The sequence below is a fragment of the Cetorhinus maximus genome, chromosome 3 (assembly GCF_964194155.1).
Source record: "Cetorhinus maximus chromosome 3, sCetMax3.hap1.1, whole genome shotgun sequence".
In the NCBI taxonomy this organism is placed as follows: Eukaryota; Metazoa; Chordata; class Chondrichthyes; order Lamniformes; family Cetorhinidae; genus Cetorhinus; species Cetorhinus maximus.
Window position 1 is genome coordinate 89,738,773 of NC_135881.1, and position 18,001 is coordinate 89,756,773.

Genomic DNA, 18,001 nt, shown 5'->3' on the forward strand with positions numbered 1-18,001 from the left:
ATTAGCATGAGTTCCATCTGGTGTCTCGTGGATATAAAATACCATTAATTTGGTTTGTCATTTCAAGGATAAGCGATGTGTCAGTCAGTCAGGTAAATTTTACAATTTTAGATGCCTAAATTGGGCCTTCCTAATTGGAAATTGCATTGTATTTGAACCCTTGCTTAATTAGCCCACATTGTGTTTTTGTGACTTTTTTTATTCATTCATGGGATGTGGGTATCGCTGATAAGGCCAGCATTTATTACCCATCGTTGATTACCCTTGAGATGGTGGTGGTGAGTCGCCTTCTTGAACTGCTGCAGTCCATGTAATGTAGGTACAGCCAGAGTACTGTAAGAGAAGGAGTTCCAGGATTTTAACTCCTGACTGTGAACAAACGATGATATATTTCCAAGTCAGAGTGGTGTGTTAATTGGGGTGGGAGCTTTCAGGTGGTATTGCTCCCATGCGTCTGCTGCCCTCATCCTTCTACACAATAAGAGTTTGCAGGTTTGGGAGGTGCCATTGAAGGAACCTTGGTGAGTTGTTGCAAATACCTTGTAGACAAGCTTTGGGGAGTCAGCAGGTGAGTTGAATTCCCACCCTCTGACCTGTCCTTGTAGTCACAGTATTTATATGGCTGGTCAGTGGTAATCCCCAGAAAGCTGATGGTGGATGATTATGTGATGATAGTGCTGTTTAAAGTCAAGGAGAGATGGTTAGATTCTCTCTTGTTGGAGGTGGTAATTGTCTGACACTTGTGTGGCATGAATGTTATTTGCTACTTATCAGCCCGAGCCTGAATGTTGTCCAGGTCTTGCTGCATGCTCTATCATAGGACTGTATGCATGATCTGATCTGTTGATTGTGGGATCGCTAGGCTGTCTGTCACGTGCTGCTTCTGCTGTTTAACATGCATGTAGTACTGTGTTGGTGTCATACCTAGCACAAAGGAAGATGGTTGTGTTGCTGGAGGCCAATCATTTCAACCCCAGGACATTGTTGCACAGAGAGATGCATCTGTGACAATTAGATTGGTGAGGATGAGGTCAAGGTTTTTTCCTCTTGGGTTTCTCACCACCTGCCACAAGCCCATCCTGGCAAATATGCCCTTCAGGGTTTGGTCAGTAGTCATCCTATTCAGCCCACGTGGTGATGGTCATTGAAGTTCCCTACCTTTACTACCCTCACTGTTTCTCCTAAGTGCTGTTCAATATGGAGGAGTACTGACTCATCATTGAAGGAGGGTGATAGGTGGTAATTAGCAAGAGGTTTCATTGCCCATATTTGACCTGATGCTATGAGACCATGGAGTTGGAGTCGATACTGACGGCTCCCAGGGTCACTCCCTCCCGACTGAATGCCGCTGTGCCGCCACCTCTGCTGGGTCTGCTATGCAGGGATGATGATGTAGGAGTTTTGGACATTGGCTGTAAACTATGATTGGTGGAGCATTACTGTGTCAGACTGTTGCTTGACTAGACCGTGGGACAGCTGTCCCAGTTTTGCCACAAGTCCCCATATGATAGCGAGGAGGACATTGCAGGATAGTGTTTTAAAGTTGTACAGAAAGCACCCATCAGCCTACTAGAATGCACATTAGTGCATAATGGCATCACACATTATTTTCTTCTCTTCCATCTGTTCAGGACTGCTTCTTTTACTCCAGTCCATAAAATCTGAGCACTTAAGAGTTGCTAAACGCTGTGTCCCATTGGAAGATTGTTTAAAAACCATGATGCTGACATTCTTGGGCTATTACTAAAGCTTTTTTTTGTTTTTCCTTGTTGCTACCCAGGTATTTAAAAAGGCTTTGTGACATTTATTTTTACTCTTTGTGCCAACTTCCATGACTTTCCCCCTATATTTGTATTTTTTGGAGAAAGATGGGAAGAAAGCAACATGGCATGCCAGGCAGCTTAAGCTGCATCTGAAACGATTGTACCTTTGCTCTGTACCCCCAAACCAGAATATACAGGCCAAGGAGCAGGTATGAAATCAACAGGAAGGAATAGACCAGTTGGCCTATCAAGCCTGCACCACAGGACCATGACACCTGGAGCATCGTGATATTTTACCCATTCCCACCAGCATATATAGCCAAAATAAAAGCAAAATACTGCAGATGTTGGAAACCTGAAACAAAAACTAAAATTGCTGGAAAAACTCAGCATCTGTGGAGAGAAAGACAGAGTTAACGTTATGAGTCTGCATGACTCCTCTTCAGAACTAAAGAGAAGTAGAAATGTGGTGAAATATATACTGTTTAAGGGGTGTGGGACAGGTGAAGCTGGATAGAAGGCCAGTGATAGGTGGAGGCAAAGGAGAGATAGCAAAAGATGTCATAAACAAAAGGTCGAAGGGGTGTTGATGGTGGTGATATTGGCTAAAGGAGGTGCTAATGTTGACATTAAGAGTAGAAAGCAAAATGAGCAAGTCACAGACGGCCCTGGTGGGGGTGGAGGGAGGGGATGGGACGGTGTGGGGAAAAAAGATCTAATACTAGGGGCCACTGTTTAAAAATAAGGGGTCATGCATTTAGGACAGAGATGAGAAGAATTTTTTTCTCTGAGGGTTGAGTCTTTGGAATTGTCTTCCTCAAAAGGTGGTGGAAGCAGAGTCTTTGAATATTTTTAAGGCAGAGGTATTCTTGAGAAGGAAGGGGATGAAAGGTTATTGGGGACAGGCAGGAATATGGAGTTGAGGTTACAGTCAGATCAGCCATGGTCCCATTGAATGGCGGAGCAGGCACGAAGGAGCAATTGGCCTGCCCCTGCTCCAATCCGTATGTTTGTATGCATGATAAGGCTGTGTAGTAATAAGGTTTCACAAACCTTTGTTTTTATATATGTAGGTCCATCACTCATTCAGTCACCCTTATATAAATTGCTCAGTTATGCTTAAGGCTTGACCATATTAATTGTTTTGTCTCTAATCTGTGCATCATTTCAAATGTTTGTTTATTTCTTTGCAGTGCTGGAATTGGTCGAACTGGTGTCCTTATTGCCATGGAGACAGCAATATGTTTAATTGAAAACAGCCAACCTGTATATCCACTGGATATTGTTAGAACAATGAGAGACCAGCGAGCCATGATGGTACAGACATCGGTAAGATTTGGATAATAAGTGTGCAAGAATAATGAAGCTATTTATTTTAATTAAATTTCAAGATCTAGAAGGAATATTCAAGAGAATTCTTAAGCGCACAATATTATGAATTTTGGCTAGATTATTATCTTCCTTCTCCCTCAGATACATGTATTAGACATTGTTTTATTTCCCTTTTTTATGTTCCATTTATACCCTGCATCACTCTCTGACAGAGCATGTAGCCTTGTCCTATGCCCTCATCAATGACTAAAGCAAGTCATTTTGAGATGCACAAAAGCTACACAGATATAGTCTCCTGTTTTCCGGAAATGATAAAGTTGCCTTTGGCAACAGTAAGCTGCAGTACAGTAAAGCATCAATATGCTACACTGCCTTAAATTACTTCCAATTACTTTAATATATAAAGTTATGGCATCTTTTTTGCACCACTGCTGTCAGCTTAAATGCAGTATTGCACTGCAACCTAAAATATCGTTAGTTGAACTGATTGTTGTAAGGAGGACGACTAAGATTCGCAGCAGTAATTTTGGGAAAAGCTTAGCAGGAGTGACACTGTTACGATTCCAGCTGAGGTTACCCCTGGTCAAGCCTGATGCCAGAGTGGAACCCAGCTTGATAGATCCTAAGTTTTATTTGATTTGTTTAGATACATGGAGAGTAGCTACTGAACAGAGCCACAGGAGTCAGCTGATGAACTTTTAACGAAAGAATAAAACATTTATTAAACAAGAAAAGATTAACTATATTACAAAACTTCTTCACCCACAACTATACCTTTGCTGGTATATAAAGATTTGTAAGGATGACAGAAGTTACAAAAGCTGTCTTATACTCTAATGCGCAGTCCATGTACAATAGGCACCCTGTGGTCAGATGCACCACACTCTGAAACCAAGTGACAGATACCACCTAAGCCAGATGTTGTAGATCTCTCCGTGTCCGCCCACCCGCCCCCCCAGCCCCCCACCCCCCACTCAGACGCTTGTCACACTGAGCCAACCAGTCTCACTGTGCTCCGTCTTTCACATGAGGGTTTCCAATCTCCACTCTCCAAGACCTCACCTTGGAATCTTCTCCCAAACATAGAAACTAGGAGCAGGAGTAGGCCATTCAACCCTTCAAGCCTGCTCCGCTATTCAATACAATCATGGCTGATCCCCTATCTCAATGCCATATTCCTGCTTTCTCTCCATACCCCTCGATGTCCCTAATATCCAAAGATTTATCGATTTCTTTCTTGAATATACTAAGTGACCCGGCCTCCACAGCCTTCTGTGGTATAGCATTCCACAGGTTGACCACCCTCTGAGTGAAGAAGTTCTTTCTCAACTCAGTCCTAAATGGCCTGCCCCGTATCCTGAGACTGTGGCCCCTGGCTCTAGACTACCCAACCAGGGGAAACATCCTCCCTGCATCCAGTCTGACTAGCCCTGTTAAGATTTTATACGTTTCAATTGGATCCCCTCTCATCCTTCTAAACTCTGGTTCGACTGGGCCTGTATTCACTAATCTCTCATTATTCAACATTCCTGCCATCTCGGGTATCAGCCTAGTGAACCTTCGCTGCACTCCCTCTATGGAAAGTATAACTTCCCTTAGAAAGGGAGACCAAAACTGCATGCAATACTCCAGGTGTGATCTTACCAGGGCCCTGTATAACTGCAGTGAGACATCCCTACTTCTGGACTCAAATCCTCTTGCAATGAAACTCTTTCGAGTTATCAACAGTCACAGATTGCAATTCTTTCAAGTACAATCACAGTTCTTCTTGGTTTCCGGGAGTGGGACATGAACCCACAACCCTCTGATTCAAAGGTGAGGGTGCTATGAACTGAGCCACAGCTGACACATCTCCTCTTACAATGAAGGCCAACATACCATTTACCTCCCTAATTGCTTGCTGCACCTGCCTATTTACTTTAAATGACTGGTGTACAAGGACACCCAGATCCGTTTGTACATTCATTTCCCAATATATCACCATTTAAATAATACTCTGCCTTCTGTTTTTCATACCAAAGCATATAACTTCACATTTATCCACGTTATACTGCATCTGCCGTGTGTTTGCCCACACATACAGCTTGCCTAAATCGCCCTGAAGCCTCCTTGCATCCTCCTCACAACTCATAACCCTGCCCAGTTTTGTGTGGTCAGCAAACTTGGAAATATTGCATTTGGTTCCCTCATCCAAGTCATTTATATATATCGTGAATAGCTGGGGCCCAGCACTGATCCCTGTGGTACACCACTAATCACTGCCTGCTACCCTGAAAAAGATCCATTTATTCCCACTCTCTATTTCCAGTCTGTCAACCAATTCTCAATCCGTGCCAATATATTACCCCCAATCCTATGTGCTTTAATTTTGCCCACTAGCGCCTTATCAAAAGCCTTCTAGAAATCCAAATACACCACATCCATTGGTTCTCCCTTATCTATTCTACTAGTTACATCCTCAAAAAACTCCAGTAGATTAGTTAAGCATGATTTTCCTTTCATAAACCCATGCTGCCTTTGTCAAATCCCGTTAATGCTTTCCAAGTGTTCTGTTACCACGTCTTTTGTAATAGATTCTAGTATTTTCCCCACTACTGATGTTAGGCTAACTGGTCTGTAATTCTCTGCCTCCTTTTTTAAATAATGGGGTTACATTTGCCACCCTCCAATTTGTAGGGACTGCTCCAGAGTCTATAGAATTTTTGAAGATGACCACCAATGCATCCAATATTTCCAGGGTCACTTCCTTTAGTATTCTGGGATGTAGATAATCAGGCCCTGGGGATTTTTCAGCCTTTAACCCCATTAATTTCTCTAGAATCATTTTTTAATTAATACTGATTTTCTTCAATTCTTCCCTCTCAATAGACCCTTGGTTCCCTAACATTTCTGAGAAATTATTTGTGTCCTCTTGTGTGAAGACAGAACCAAAATATGTGTTCAATCCTCCTGCTATTTCTTTGTTTCCCATTATAATTTCCCCTGTATCTGACTGTAAGACATTTGTCTTTGCTAATCTTTTTCTCTTCACATATTTATAGAAGCTTTTACAGTCAATTTTTATGTTCCTTGCAAGTTTACTCTCAGACTTCATTTTCCCCTCCTTGATCAATCTTTTTGTCCACTTTTGCTGAATTCTAAACTGCTCCCAATCCTCAGGCTAGCTGCTTTGTCTGGCAATTTTATATGTCTCCTCTTTGGACCTAATACTATCCCTAATTTCTTTTGTAAGCCATGGTTGAGCCACCTTTCCTGTTTTATTTTTGTGCCAGACAGTAATGAATAATTGTTGTAATTCATGCCTACGTTCCTTAAATATTAGCCATTGCCTATCCACTGTCAACCCTTTTAGTAAGGTTCCCCAATCCATCATTGCCAACTTGTGCCTCATACCCTTGTAGCTCCCTTTATTTAGATTCAGGACCCTAGTTTTGGATTCAACTTCTTCACTCTCCATCCTAATGAACAATTCTATCATTTTATGGTCACTCTTCCCCAATGGACCCCACACAACAAGATTGTTAATTAATCCTTTCTCATTGGATATTACCCAGTCTAGGATAGCCTGCTCTCTCATTGGTTCCTCAACGTATTGGTCTAAAAAACCATCACGTACACACTCCAGGAAATCCTCCTCCACAGTATTATTGCTAGTTTGACTTGTCCAATCTATATGTAGATTAAAGTCACCCATGATTAAAGTTGTACCCTTATCGCATCCGTCTCTAATTTCCTGTTTAATGCCTTCCCTTACATTTCCATTACTGTTTGGGGGCCAATAGACAACCCCCACCAACGTTTTCTGCCCCTTGGCGTTTCTTATCTCCTCCCAAACAGATTCCACATCATGATTTTCCAAGCCAATACCCTTCCTCACTATTGCATTGATTTCCTCCTTTAATAACAATGCTACCCCACCTCCTTTCCCTATTTGTCCTTCCTAAACATTGAATACCCCTGGATGTTCAGTTCCCATCCTTGGTCACCCTGCAGCCATATCACAGAATCACAGAGTGTAGAAGAGGCCCTTCGGCCCATCGAGTCTGCACCGACACGTGAGAAACACCAGGCCTACCTACCCCTAATCCCATTTACCAGCACTTGGCCCATAGCCCTTGAATGTTATGAAGTGCCAAGTGCTCATCCAGGTACTTTTAAAAGGATGTGAGGCAACCACCCTCCCAAGCAGCGCATTCCAGTCCGTCACCACCCTCTGGGTAAAAACGTTTTTCCTCACATCGCCCCTAAACCCCCTGCCCCTCACCTTGAACATGTGTCCCCTCGTGACTGACCCTTCAACTAAGGGGAACAGCTGCTCCCTATCCAGCCTATCCATGCCCTTCATAATCTTGTACACCTCGATCAGTCACCTCTCAGTCTTCTCTGCTCCAACAAAAACAACCCAAGTCTAGTCTTCTCTGCTCCAAAGTAAACAACCCAAGTCTATCTAACCTCTCTTCATAACTTAAATGTTTCATCCCAGGCAACATACTGGTGAATTTCCTCTACACCTCCTCCAGTGCAATCAAATCCTTCCTATAATGTGGCGACCAGAACTGCACACAGTACTCCAGCTGTGGTCTCACCAAGGTTCTGTACAACTCCAGTATGACCTCCCTTCTTTTGTAATATATGCCTCTATTGATAAAGGCAAGTGTCCCATATGCCTTTTTCACCACCCCACTAACATGCCCCTCCACCTTCAGAGATCTATGGACACTCATGCCAAGGTCCCTTTGTTCCTCAGAACTTCCTAGTGTCATACCGTTCATTGAATACTCCCTTGTCAAATTACTCCTTCCAAAGTGTATCACCTCACACTTTTCAGGGTTAAATTCCATCTGACATCTATCTGCCCATTTGACCATCCCGTCTATATCTTCCTGTAGCCCAAGACACTCAACCTCACTGTTAACCACCCGACCAATCTTTGTGTCATCCGTAAACTTACTATTCCTACCCCCCACATAGTCATCTATGTTGTTTATATAAATGACAAATAATAGGAGACCCAGCACAGATCCCTGTGGTACCAACGACTGCAATGTCTCCGTAATTGCAACTATGTCATAACCGTTTATATCTATTTGCACTGTTAATTCACCTTATTGCCAATGCTCCACGCATTAAGATACAGTGCCTTCAGACTTGTCTTTTTAACCTTGTTAGTCATCTTAGCTTTATTTTGCACTATGACCCCATTTGTTTTTCACCCTTGTTTTTTCTGCCTTCCACTTTTGCTTCATACTCTTCTGCCTTTTGTTTCTATCCTTGTTTCCCCCTCCTCTGTCTCCCTGCTCAAGTTCCCATCCCCCTGCCATTCTAGTTTAAACCCTCCCCGACCACACTAGCAAACACCCCCCCGAGGACTTTGGTCCTGGCCCTGCCCAGACGCAACCTGTACTGTTTGTACTGGTCCCACATTCCCCAGAACCGGTCCCAATGTCCCAGGAATCTGAATCCCTCTCCCCTGCACCATTTCTTCAGCCATGTATTCATCTAATATATCTTGTTATTTCTACTCTCGCTAGCATGTGGCACTGGTAGTAATCCTGAGATTACTACCTTTGAGGTCCTACCTTTTAATTTACATCCTAACTCCCTATATTCAGTTTGTAAGACCTCATCCCTTTTTTTAACCTATGTCGTTGGTACCAATACATACCACGACCACTGACTGTTCAACCGCCCCCTTTAGAATGCCCTGCAGCCTCTCCGAGACATCCTTGACCCTGGCACCAGGGAGGCAACATACCATCCTGGAGTCTCTTTTTCAGCCGCAGAAACGCCTGTCTGTTCCCCTTACTATTGAATCCCCATGGACTTGGCTCCTGCTTTCCCCTGAGAAGTCGTCTCCCCCCCAACAGTATCTAAAATGGTATATCTGTTAGAGAGAGGGACGGCCACAGGGGACTCCTGTACTGCCTGCCTTCCTCTACTCTGCCTGGTAGTCACCCATCCCCTTTCTGCCTGTTCAGTCTTTACCTGCGGTGTGACCACCTCACTGAACATGCTGTCCACAATAATCTCAGCATCGCGGATGCTCCACAGTATCCATCCGCAGCTCCAGCTCTGAAATGCGGTTAGCCATTGGCTGCAGCTGGACACACTTCCTGTACACATGGTTGCCAGAGACATGTGCCCATGACTTCCCACATAGCGCAGGAGGAGCATATCACGGTTGTGAACTCTGCTGCCATGACTTCCCTTCAGATTAAGCCCGTTAGTTACTCCCTTTAAAGCATACTAGTTACTCTAAAACTGATGCTTTCTCTCAGACACTTTCCTCAAGGGTTCATCTCCAAGGTTTTGAACTCTCCTTCCGATGTTCCTCTTCCCTGGGTTGCCACATGCATTCAGGCTGTCTTCAACACACTGTCTCTCACTGACTCAGCCGTCAACAGTACACCGCTTCACATGCCCATAGGAAAGAGTTACAGACCTTCAGCCAACTCTTTGGACCTTCTTGCCTCTTGCAAGCTGCTCTCGCTTTAAATCTGCTTTCTGCAGCTTTTGTCTCGTTAAATCTGAAGCTTGGAGCCTTTCTCTCTGCCCCTCACTCTTAACTTCATTAACAGGACCTTTTCCAGGTTCCTATCCTTATTGACCACAAGGTGGTCTTGGGACTTACTCCTGTTCCACTCCCCTGGATTTTGGGGTTTTTTCTTTAGATTGAGACTTGCTATCTGTCCCCTTTGTTCCACTTTCTCCTAGTAGCTATTTTCAAAACCAGCTGAACTCAAACAGCTTCCAAAACAAACTGCCGTTTCCCTTCTGTTGTGTGTGTATCTGTGGGAGGGACCTGCCTCTCTGGACCCTTGTTGCTAGGCAACAGCCAGTTTTCTATGTTGTGTTTGTTTAACTTCTCCTTAGGAGTGCTAAAAACCTCATTAGAAATACAAGCGCCCTTTTGAAGTGAAACTAAAACTCAATTTGACCTTTCTTAATACGCAGATACAGAAGTACAAATCAAACTTAAACTTTAAAGCCAAAACTCATCCTAACACCCACAAATACAAATATAACTTACTTAAACTATCTCCATTTCCTGACAATACCAATAATCTGGCTTGCCGACACAGAGCATCTTTCTACCACATAAAATGAAAATGCTGTCATTCTAACAAATCAACAAACTAATTACCCACTAGCTATAAGCTAAGACAAGTGATCAAAAGTTACCATATATACTCGTGTAAAAGTCAAATTTGTGAGACCAATTTTTTTGGACCAAAAGTCATGGGGTCAACTTTTATACAGGCAATGTTTTCATGGGGTTTCATGTGTGATTTGGGCCCAGGTGAAATCCACAAAACACCATCGCAATGGGATAAAGTAAAAATTAACAGCACTAAATTCATATTAATTATCTAACATTTATTTTATAATATTACAACCTATATCATTTCATCCAATGCAATATAAATATATAATGAATTAGCTACAACACTTCACATTGAAATTCTTCGAAATCACTTTGATCACCGTCTGTATCGTCAAACAATTTGTCTTCATCGTCTGGTTGTATAACATCATCATATCGATCTAGAATTTGAACATGTCCCAGATGACGATGGTCCTCCTGGTCTCAAATTCCACGCTGCTTTGATCCATTTCTTGCAACTGTCTTCATGCACCTAGCCTTTCTCATGAACTGGCTGGCAGCATTTTTCTGGAATTTTTCTTTGGGGGAGAGTTTTCCACTTGAATATCACCATCGGCTTTAATTTTGTGTCATCCACAGTACAAAATGGAAACATTGGGAACCGTGTCTTTGCCAGTTGTCTTTACAAGACTTTTTTTTTTACCAGTCTCAGTAACAGTGTTCTTTTCTGGCATGTCGAAGTCCATCAGTGTTTCATCCATATTTCCATTTCAAGCATTCTTCTTTTGATGTCGGATGATAAATCGGTGGAATTTGGTGATTTTTGTCCTTGAGTTCGGGTGGTAGACACTGAAATTTTCATTTCCTGGCAAAGTACTAAATCGTGCCTCTTCATGAACCTTGTGCACCACCCTGCACTGGCCTTGAATTCTGAGATGCCATCTTTCTTCACTTCTCTGAGGGTGTAAAGTGGGATGGCTCCCTGGGTGATAATATGATCATTTTGCCAATGCTTGTTAACCATTCTGCCACTTTTATTTTACTCCCGTTTAAATTGAGCTGTGTACTTGTTATTCTTTCTCGGAGGCATCAGAATAGATCATGTGATGCACATTAGTCTTGTTGATTGGCTGGGTGATTACCACTAGAATTAGCAAAAAACCTAAAGATTCCTGCATGCACCTTTACATTAAGAGCTGCAGTAATTACCAGTAAGTAATTAATAATCACAACATGGCTTGATCCCTGAAAAGCTGTGGTCAACTTTTGTATGAGGTATATGAAAAAATTACAATTTTTTAATGTCAAAAATCATGGGCTTGACTTTTATATGAGATGGACTTTTACACAAGTATACACGGTAGTTGTCATTCTTCAAACCCGAGTTCAGATGTTTAATACCTCATTCAGACATTTTACTGATGATATAAGAAATGCTGGCAATAAATGGAATCCAGAAGAGAACAGCATTTGGCTTTGTTTCTCTGACCCCAAATTATCTGTTTGCGAAATAAATCTGTAACAATCAAGGTGCTTAGTTTTTTAACATACACAATGCCTCCAACATCTGAAGGCAGGTCATGCACGTAGACTGCAATAGTCAAAAACAGTTTAAGTTCCCTAATTTTACCAAATACCAAAGGATTATCAAAAAATAATTTGCAATCATCATAAAGAGTTGCCAAACAATGGATTTCAGTGCCGAAAGATCAAAAGAATATCACCAAGTGTACAGCCACCAAAGAAAACTATAAGACAAGACAGCAAATTTATCCTGGTGTCTGACACACTCACTCAGGTATTCCAAAAGTCTGATAAATTTAAATTACAATTTCTCCTTGAGCACAATTTCTTAGTGCTGTACCAGTATTCGAAAAAGCAATGAAAGTAGCGTGCCACTAAATAGATCCCAAATTTCCTTGATTTTTCGTTCTTGTAGTTATACTGGGATTGCACCTGTTGGCACCTCCCAGTTTGCAAGATCATTGGGTGCCTCGCATGCATGAGTCATTTCAGGCACATCTCTACTGCCCATCTGATCATGCCAGCAAGAAACCCAGCACCTGCCTGCTGTGCTCAGGCTTCCACCAGTGCTGACAATGGTCCCATTACCCTCCAGCCCACCGAGAAAAGGAGCTGACCTATAAATGGTTTAAAACGATTTCTCCTCTTTAGACCATTTGCCTGGCTTGATGTCACCAGTGGGAACTACAAAAAACATTGTGATGGTCACAAATGGCATCCTATTTGACGTGTCCGACCCATCTCCCATGCATCCGCCCTCACACCTTCCTCTCCCTTCCAGAACCATGATAGGGTCCCCTTTGTCCTCACTTATCATCTCACCAGCCTCCGCATTCAAAGGATCATCCTCTGCCATTTCTGCCAACTCCAGCATGATGCCACCACCAAACACATCTTCCCTTTACCCTCTCTGGCAGCATTCCGCAGGGATTGTTACCTCCGGGACACCCTGGTCCACTCCTCCATCACCCCCTACACCTCAGCCCCCTCCCACGACACCTTCCCATGCAACCACAGAAGGTGCAACACCTGCCCCTTTACTTCCCCCCTCCTCACCGTCCAAGGGCCCAAACACTCCTTTCAAGTGAAGCAGCACTTCACTTGCACTTTCCTCAATTTAGTCTACTGCATTCGCTGCTCCCAGTGCGGTCTCCTCTACATTGGAGAGACCAAACGCAGACTGGGTGACCGCTTTGCGGAACACCTTCAGTCTGTCCGTAAGCATGACCCAGACCTCCCTGTCTCTTGCCATTTCAACACACCACCCTGCTCTCATGCCCACATGTCTGTCCTTGGCCTGCTGCAATGTTCCAGTGAAGCTCAACGCAAACTGGAGGAACAGCACCTCATCTTCCGACTAGGCACTTTACTGCCTGCCAGATTTAACATTGAGTTCAACAACTTCAGATCATGAACTCTCTCCTCCATCCCCACCCCCTTTCTGATCCCCCTTTTTCCAATAATTTATATTTTTTCAATATATTTTTCTTTTCCCACCTGTTTCCATTATTTTTAAATGTATTTCCATCTATTGTTTCATCTCCACCTTTTAGCCTATTTCGATCCCTTCCCCCCACCCCACCCCCACTAGGGCTATCTATTATTTGCTCGTCCTGCTTTCTACCCTTAATGTCACCATTAGCACATTCCTTTGCTAATATCACCACCGTCAACACCCATCTATGACATCTTTGGCAATCTCTTCTTTGCCTCCACCTGTCACTGGCCCTCTATTCAGCTCTACCTGTCCCACCCCCATTTAACCAGCTTATATTTCACCTCATTTCTATATTTCCTCAGTTCTGATGAAGAGTCATACGGACTCGAAACATAAACTGTATTCCTCTCCACCAATGCTGTCAGACCTGCTGAGTTTTTCCAGCTATTTTTATTTTTATTTTTGTTTCAGATTTCCAGCATCCGCAGTATTTTTCTTTTATGTAAATTATCCCTCCTCATCTTTCTCAACCTGTCTGCAAGCTTTGACACAGTTGACCACGCCATCTTTCTCCAACACCTCTCCATCGTCCAGCAGAGTGGAACTGGTCTAGCCTGATTACAATGTTATCTATCCAGCGAATCACCTATGATGACTTCCCTTCCTGCTCCTGCACCAGTATTTCTGTAGACCCCCAAGAATCTATCCTTGACCCGCTCCTATTTTTCATTGATATTTTGTACCCTTGGTTACGTCATCAGAAAACATGACATCAGGTCTATACATATGCTGATAATGCTCAACTCTACCTTACCATCACCACTTTCAGCCTCTAAATTGTCATCCTTCTTGTCTGACATCCAGTCCTGGATGAACAGAAATTTTCTCCAACTAAATATTAGGAACACCAAAGCCATTGCCTTCGATTCCCACCATAAATTCCGTTCCCTAGCCACTGACTCCATCCTTCCTACTGGTCATTGCCTGAGGCGGAACCAGCTCATTGGCTTCCTTGAGCTGAACTTCTGACCACGTATCTGTTGTGTCATTAAGACTGGCCACTTCCACCACTGTAACACTGCCTCTCTCCATCCCTGCGTCAGCTCACCTGCTGCTGAAACCTTCATTCTTGCCTTTGTTACCACTAGAATTAACTGCTGCAATGCTCCCTTAGCCTGCCTCCCAACTTCCACTCTCCATAAACTTTAACTCATCTAAAACACTGCTGCCCATATCATGAAAAGTGAAAGTTGCCATAGTCCCAGAGGACCATAGGCTGCTCTCTCATTAGAGAGAGATGACTGATGGTGAGTTTAACCTGACGGTCACCACACCTCATGTGAGGGGCGAGGATGAGAAGGTAGGGCCTTCATGGATAACCTCAGCCGGTACAGGAATTGAACCCGCACTGTTGGCGTCACTCTGCATCACAAACCAGCCATCCAGCCAACTGAGCTAACCGGCACTCCCATATCCTAACATGCAACAATCCTCCCCACTCATCACCCAGTTCAAGTTGACTTACATTGGCTTCCAGCCTAGCAACGCCTCAATTTTAAAACCCTCATCCGTGCTTTCAGATTACCCCCATGGCTTGTACCCCTTCTTATCTCTAATCTCCTACAACCCTCTGGGATTTCTGCACTTGTCCAATTTTAGCCTCATGTGCATCCCTGATTTTCATTGCTCTATCATTAGCAATGTTCCTTGAGCTGTCTGGACCCCAGCCTCTGGAATTTCCCCCTTAAGCCCATCTGCCTTTTTATGGACAGAATATTATGCTCGCTGTGCGGGCGTGCACCCGACACCCCCAAAGGTAAAATGACGCACAATGATGTCGGGCGTGAATCCTGATGTCATTGCATGGTCTCACATATTTCGTTCAGCGCGCGCGTAACCGTGGTCATCTGCACGCCAGTCGATAATTAAAAGGCCTATTAAGGCCATTAACAACCTCATTAACTTGAAATTTACATTGCCCGTCCAACCTAACAGTTGGCAGGCAGGCGAAAAAGCCAAGCGGCCTTTGCAATTTTTAGGAAACCTCATCCATGAGTGGGATGAGGTTTCCTAAAGCTAATACACATTAAGTAAAAACTTTATTTTGGTAATGAAAACATGTCCCATCTCATGTGACAGAGTCACTTGAGATGGGACATGTTTTATTAAATGTTTACTGTCTTTATTAATTTTTTTAAAAATCGCTTCAATCTCCCTGTGGCAGCTCTGTGCCTTAGGTAGATTGAAGTGCTCTTTCCTGCGCATGCACGAAGATCACGCTAGGCCCGCTCTCCCTCCTCCCCCCACCTGCATAGGCAGAGCTCAGTGCTGCCGCTTGCGATCCACACAGGGCGCACCTTAATTGGCCCGTCCATGTGAAATCGCGATGCGGAGCTGATCGCGGGCAGCGGTCGGCTTCCTGACCGCTTCCGCCCACCCCCACAAAGGGCAAGACCCTGTCCTATGCCTCCCTCCGCCTTTTAAGACATTCCTTGAAACCTACCTCCTTGGCCAGGTTTTTGATCTCCTGTCCTATTATCTCCTTAAGTAGCTTTGACAAGTGTTGTTTGATAATGCTCCTCCTGTGACGTTTTACAGTGTACAATTACAAATGCATGTTGTCATTGTTGTTGTGCATGTCCACTCATGAAGAGTAACAGTCACCACCAAAATGCTGGATCCCAACAAGATGCCCAAGAGCAGGAACTTCCAGTTAGGGTTGCCCGCCCCAAGTCATCATTTGGTTTTTTGGGGGTTGATAGAATTTGTTTTGCAGGTGGCTCTACTGGTTTCTTTTCAGAAGTTTTAAAGCTGTTACAAATTGATCTCACCTGGTTCTGCCTCATCCCACTGCTACCTAACATAAATGTTTTTACCACCTAAACTTCACTTTGCTGAAGCTGTTCTTGCACAGCCTCCTAAGGTGACTTACTATCCTGAATGTCACAGCTTACATACTTACCCACAAAAATTCTCAACCCTTTATCATGCTTATGGTTACCAAACTTCACTGGCTCATTACCTTCACAGGAAGCCCACACAACAAAAGTGCATACCAGAAATTCCAGGATCTGCTGCGTGCACATTTCCAAGCATTTAAAATAATCATTCACCAGAATCTCCAGAAAGCAATCTTGGCAGATGACCTTCCTACCAGAGGCACAAAGTCAGAAAATTACACCTCCTGTGCCCTGCTAATTTATTTTAAATTCTTTGTCCTAGCCTTCAAACTATTTTGCAACCTCACCCATTACAGTGATCTCAGCTGTATTTCACTGCATGCATGTACCCGCCAACCTTCAATACCAATTTGCAGTTCTTTCACATTCTCTTTGCTCCACAGTTAATGGTTATCCTTTGAATCATTTTACTTATGCCTTTGGAAACCTCTTCCTGTACCTCTACACATTGCCACCTCCACCCGTTTTCAGAAGCCTCCTGAGCAGCCTTTTGTTTGATTGTAATTTCCCAAGGGAAAAAGACCCACAGTCTCTCACTTTCAACAGGTGCTTTACAGAGCTTCCCAGAACTGTATCAGATTTTGGGGATATTCTTTGTGGGTGGAGTAAGCCATCAATGATGTTGATCATAGTGTCTGATCTTTGAAAATCCATACATGAATTAATTTTATTCTTTTGCACAACATTATTGGACCAATAGATTTTTATAATAGCTAATGATTATCTTGCATGTTTTAATTTGACTTAATGAAAGCATATTTTAAGTAACATTTAATTTTTTCCAGAGTCAGTACAAATTTGTATGTGAAGCCATCCTACGTGTGTATGAGGAAGGTTTAATTCGACCATTGGAAGCGTGCCAGGCTGCAAGTTAGTACAGCTGTTGGAGAATTTTGATTAATTTCTATGGATTGAAACAAATATAAAAATGTCAGTGCTTGGCCAGCTCCATAAATCTAAAAGGAAACCTGCCTGATGATTGAACACGCCTGACGCCTGGCACTTTACATTGATGTTTAAATAAGGAATATATCAGTATACCTTTGCGAAAGAGGCACCATCTTTTAGTATATTGTCCTGTGTGTTTTCAAGTTATTAATTTTGTTTGTTGTTGGTCTGCCTTGTCATTCCAATTTATCTTTTCAATAAACTACAGACCAGGCTGCACTTCAAAATTAATAAATTGGCAGCAGTTAAATTTAATCCAAGACACACACATGCAATATACAACAATGGGCTCATATAAAGACTAAAAATGCTGCAAACATTGTTTAATGGTTCTGGTTAATGCTGCTAACTTTTTGTTTTTCATTTAGCGATCAGATAGTTATTGGTTTAAAACAGTTAACTTCTGATTGTTTAGGACTTCTGATTGTTTAGGACTATTTATCTATTTGATTTCATCTCATTCACAGATTAACTGTGCCTCTTATTCCATGAAATCAGAACAGCTTTGAACTGGAAAGCACCACAGTTTTCTACACTGTAGGACAATACAGTGTAACTTTATACAAAGCACAGAGTCAATGTATAAATGTATGTATACACAGGAAGTGAAGTTACATATTTGGCCCTTCTGATTAGATTAAAATTTAATGAACCTTCAGACATTGTAAGAAAGTGAATTAAGAATAATTAAGAAATACAACAGTAATACTGCAATTCAGTTGATCCTTTATAAAGCTTCATACAAAAAAGGGTGACCTGTTTTAGTAGAGGGTCCAAATTTTGAATCCCAGCTTTGACTTGGTATTCAGGTCTGTCTGTCCTCATAGGATATTATATTTTTTAATCAGTTCTTAAAATGGCCTAGAATGGAGTTCCGTATGCTTTCAGGCTGAGGGAAAATATCATGGATCCAGTCCCACCCCTCCCCCTT

General features: G+C 42.9%; 1 protein-coding gene across 2 annotated transcripts in view; it reads left to right on the forward strand.

Annotated features, from left to right (window-relative positions):
• Nucleotides 1-17,736, forward strand: part of LOC144678765 (tyrosine-protein phosphatase non-receptor type 3-like) — a 252,812-nt gene extending 235,076 nt beyond the window's left edge. For both annotated transcript variants that reach the window (XM_078538644.1, XM_078538642.1), the window contains 3 exons: nt 2,957-3,092; nt 16,908-16,992; nt 17,538-17,736. In XM_078538644.1, the coding sequence (XP_078394770.1) occupies nt 2,957-3,092; nt 16,908-16,992; nt 17,538-17,542 (226 nt within the window). In that variant the 3' untranslated portion in view covers nt 17,543-17,736. The remainder of the gene's footprint in view (nt 1-2,956; nt 3,093-16,907; nt 16,993-17,537) is intronic.
• Nucleotides 17,737-18,001: the final 265 nt, after the last annotated feature.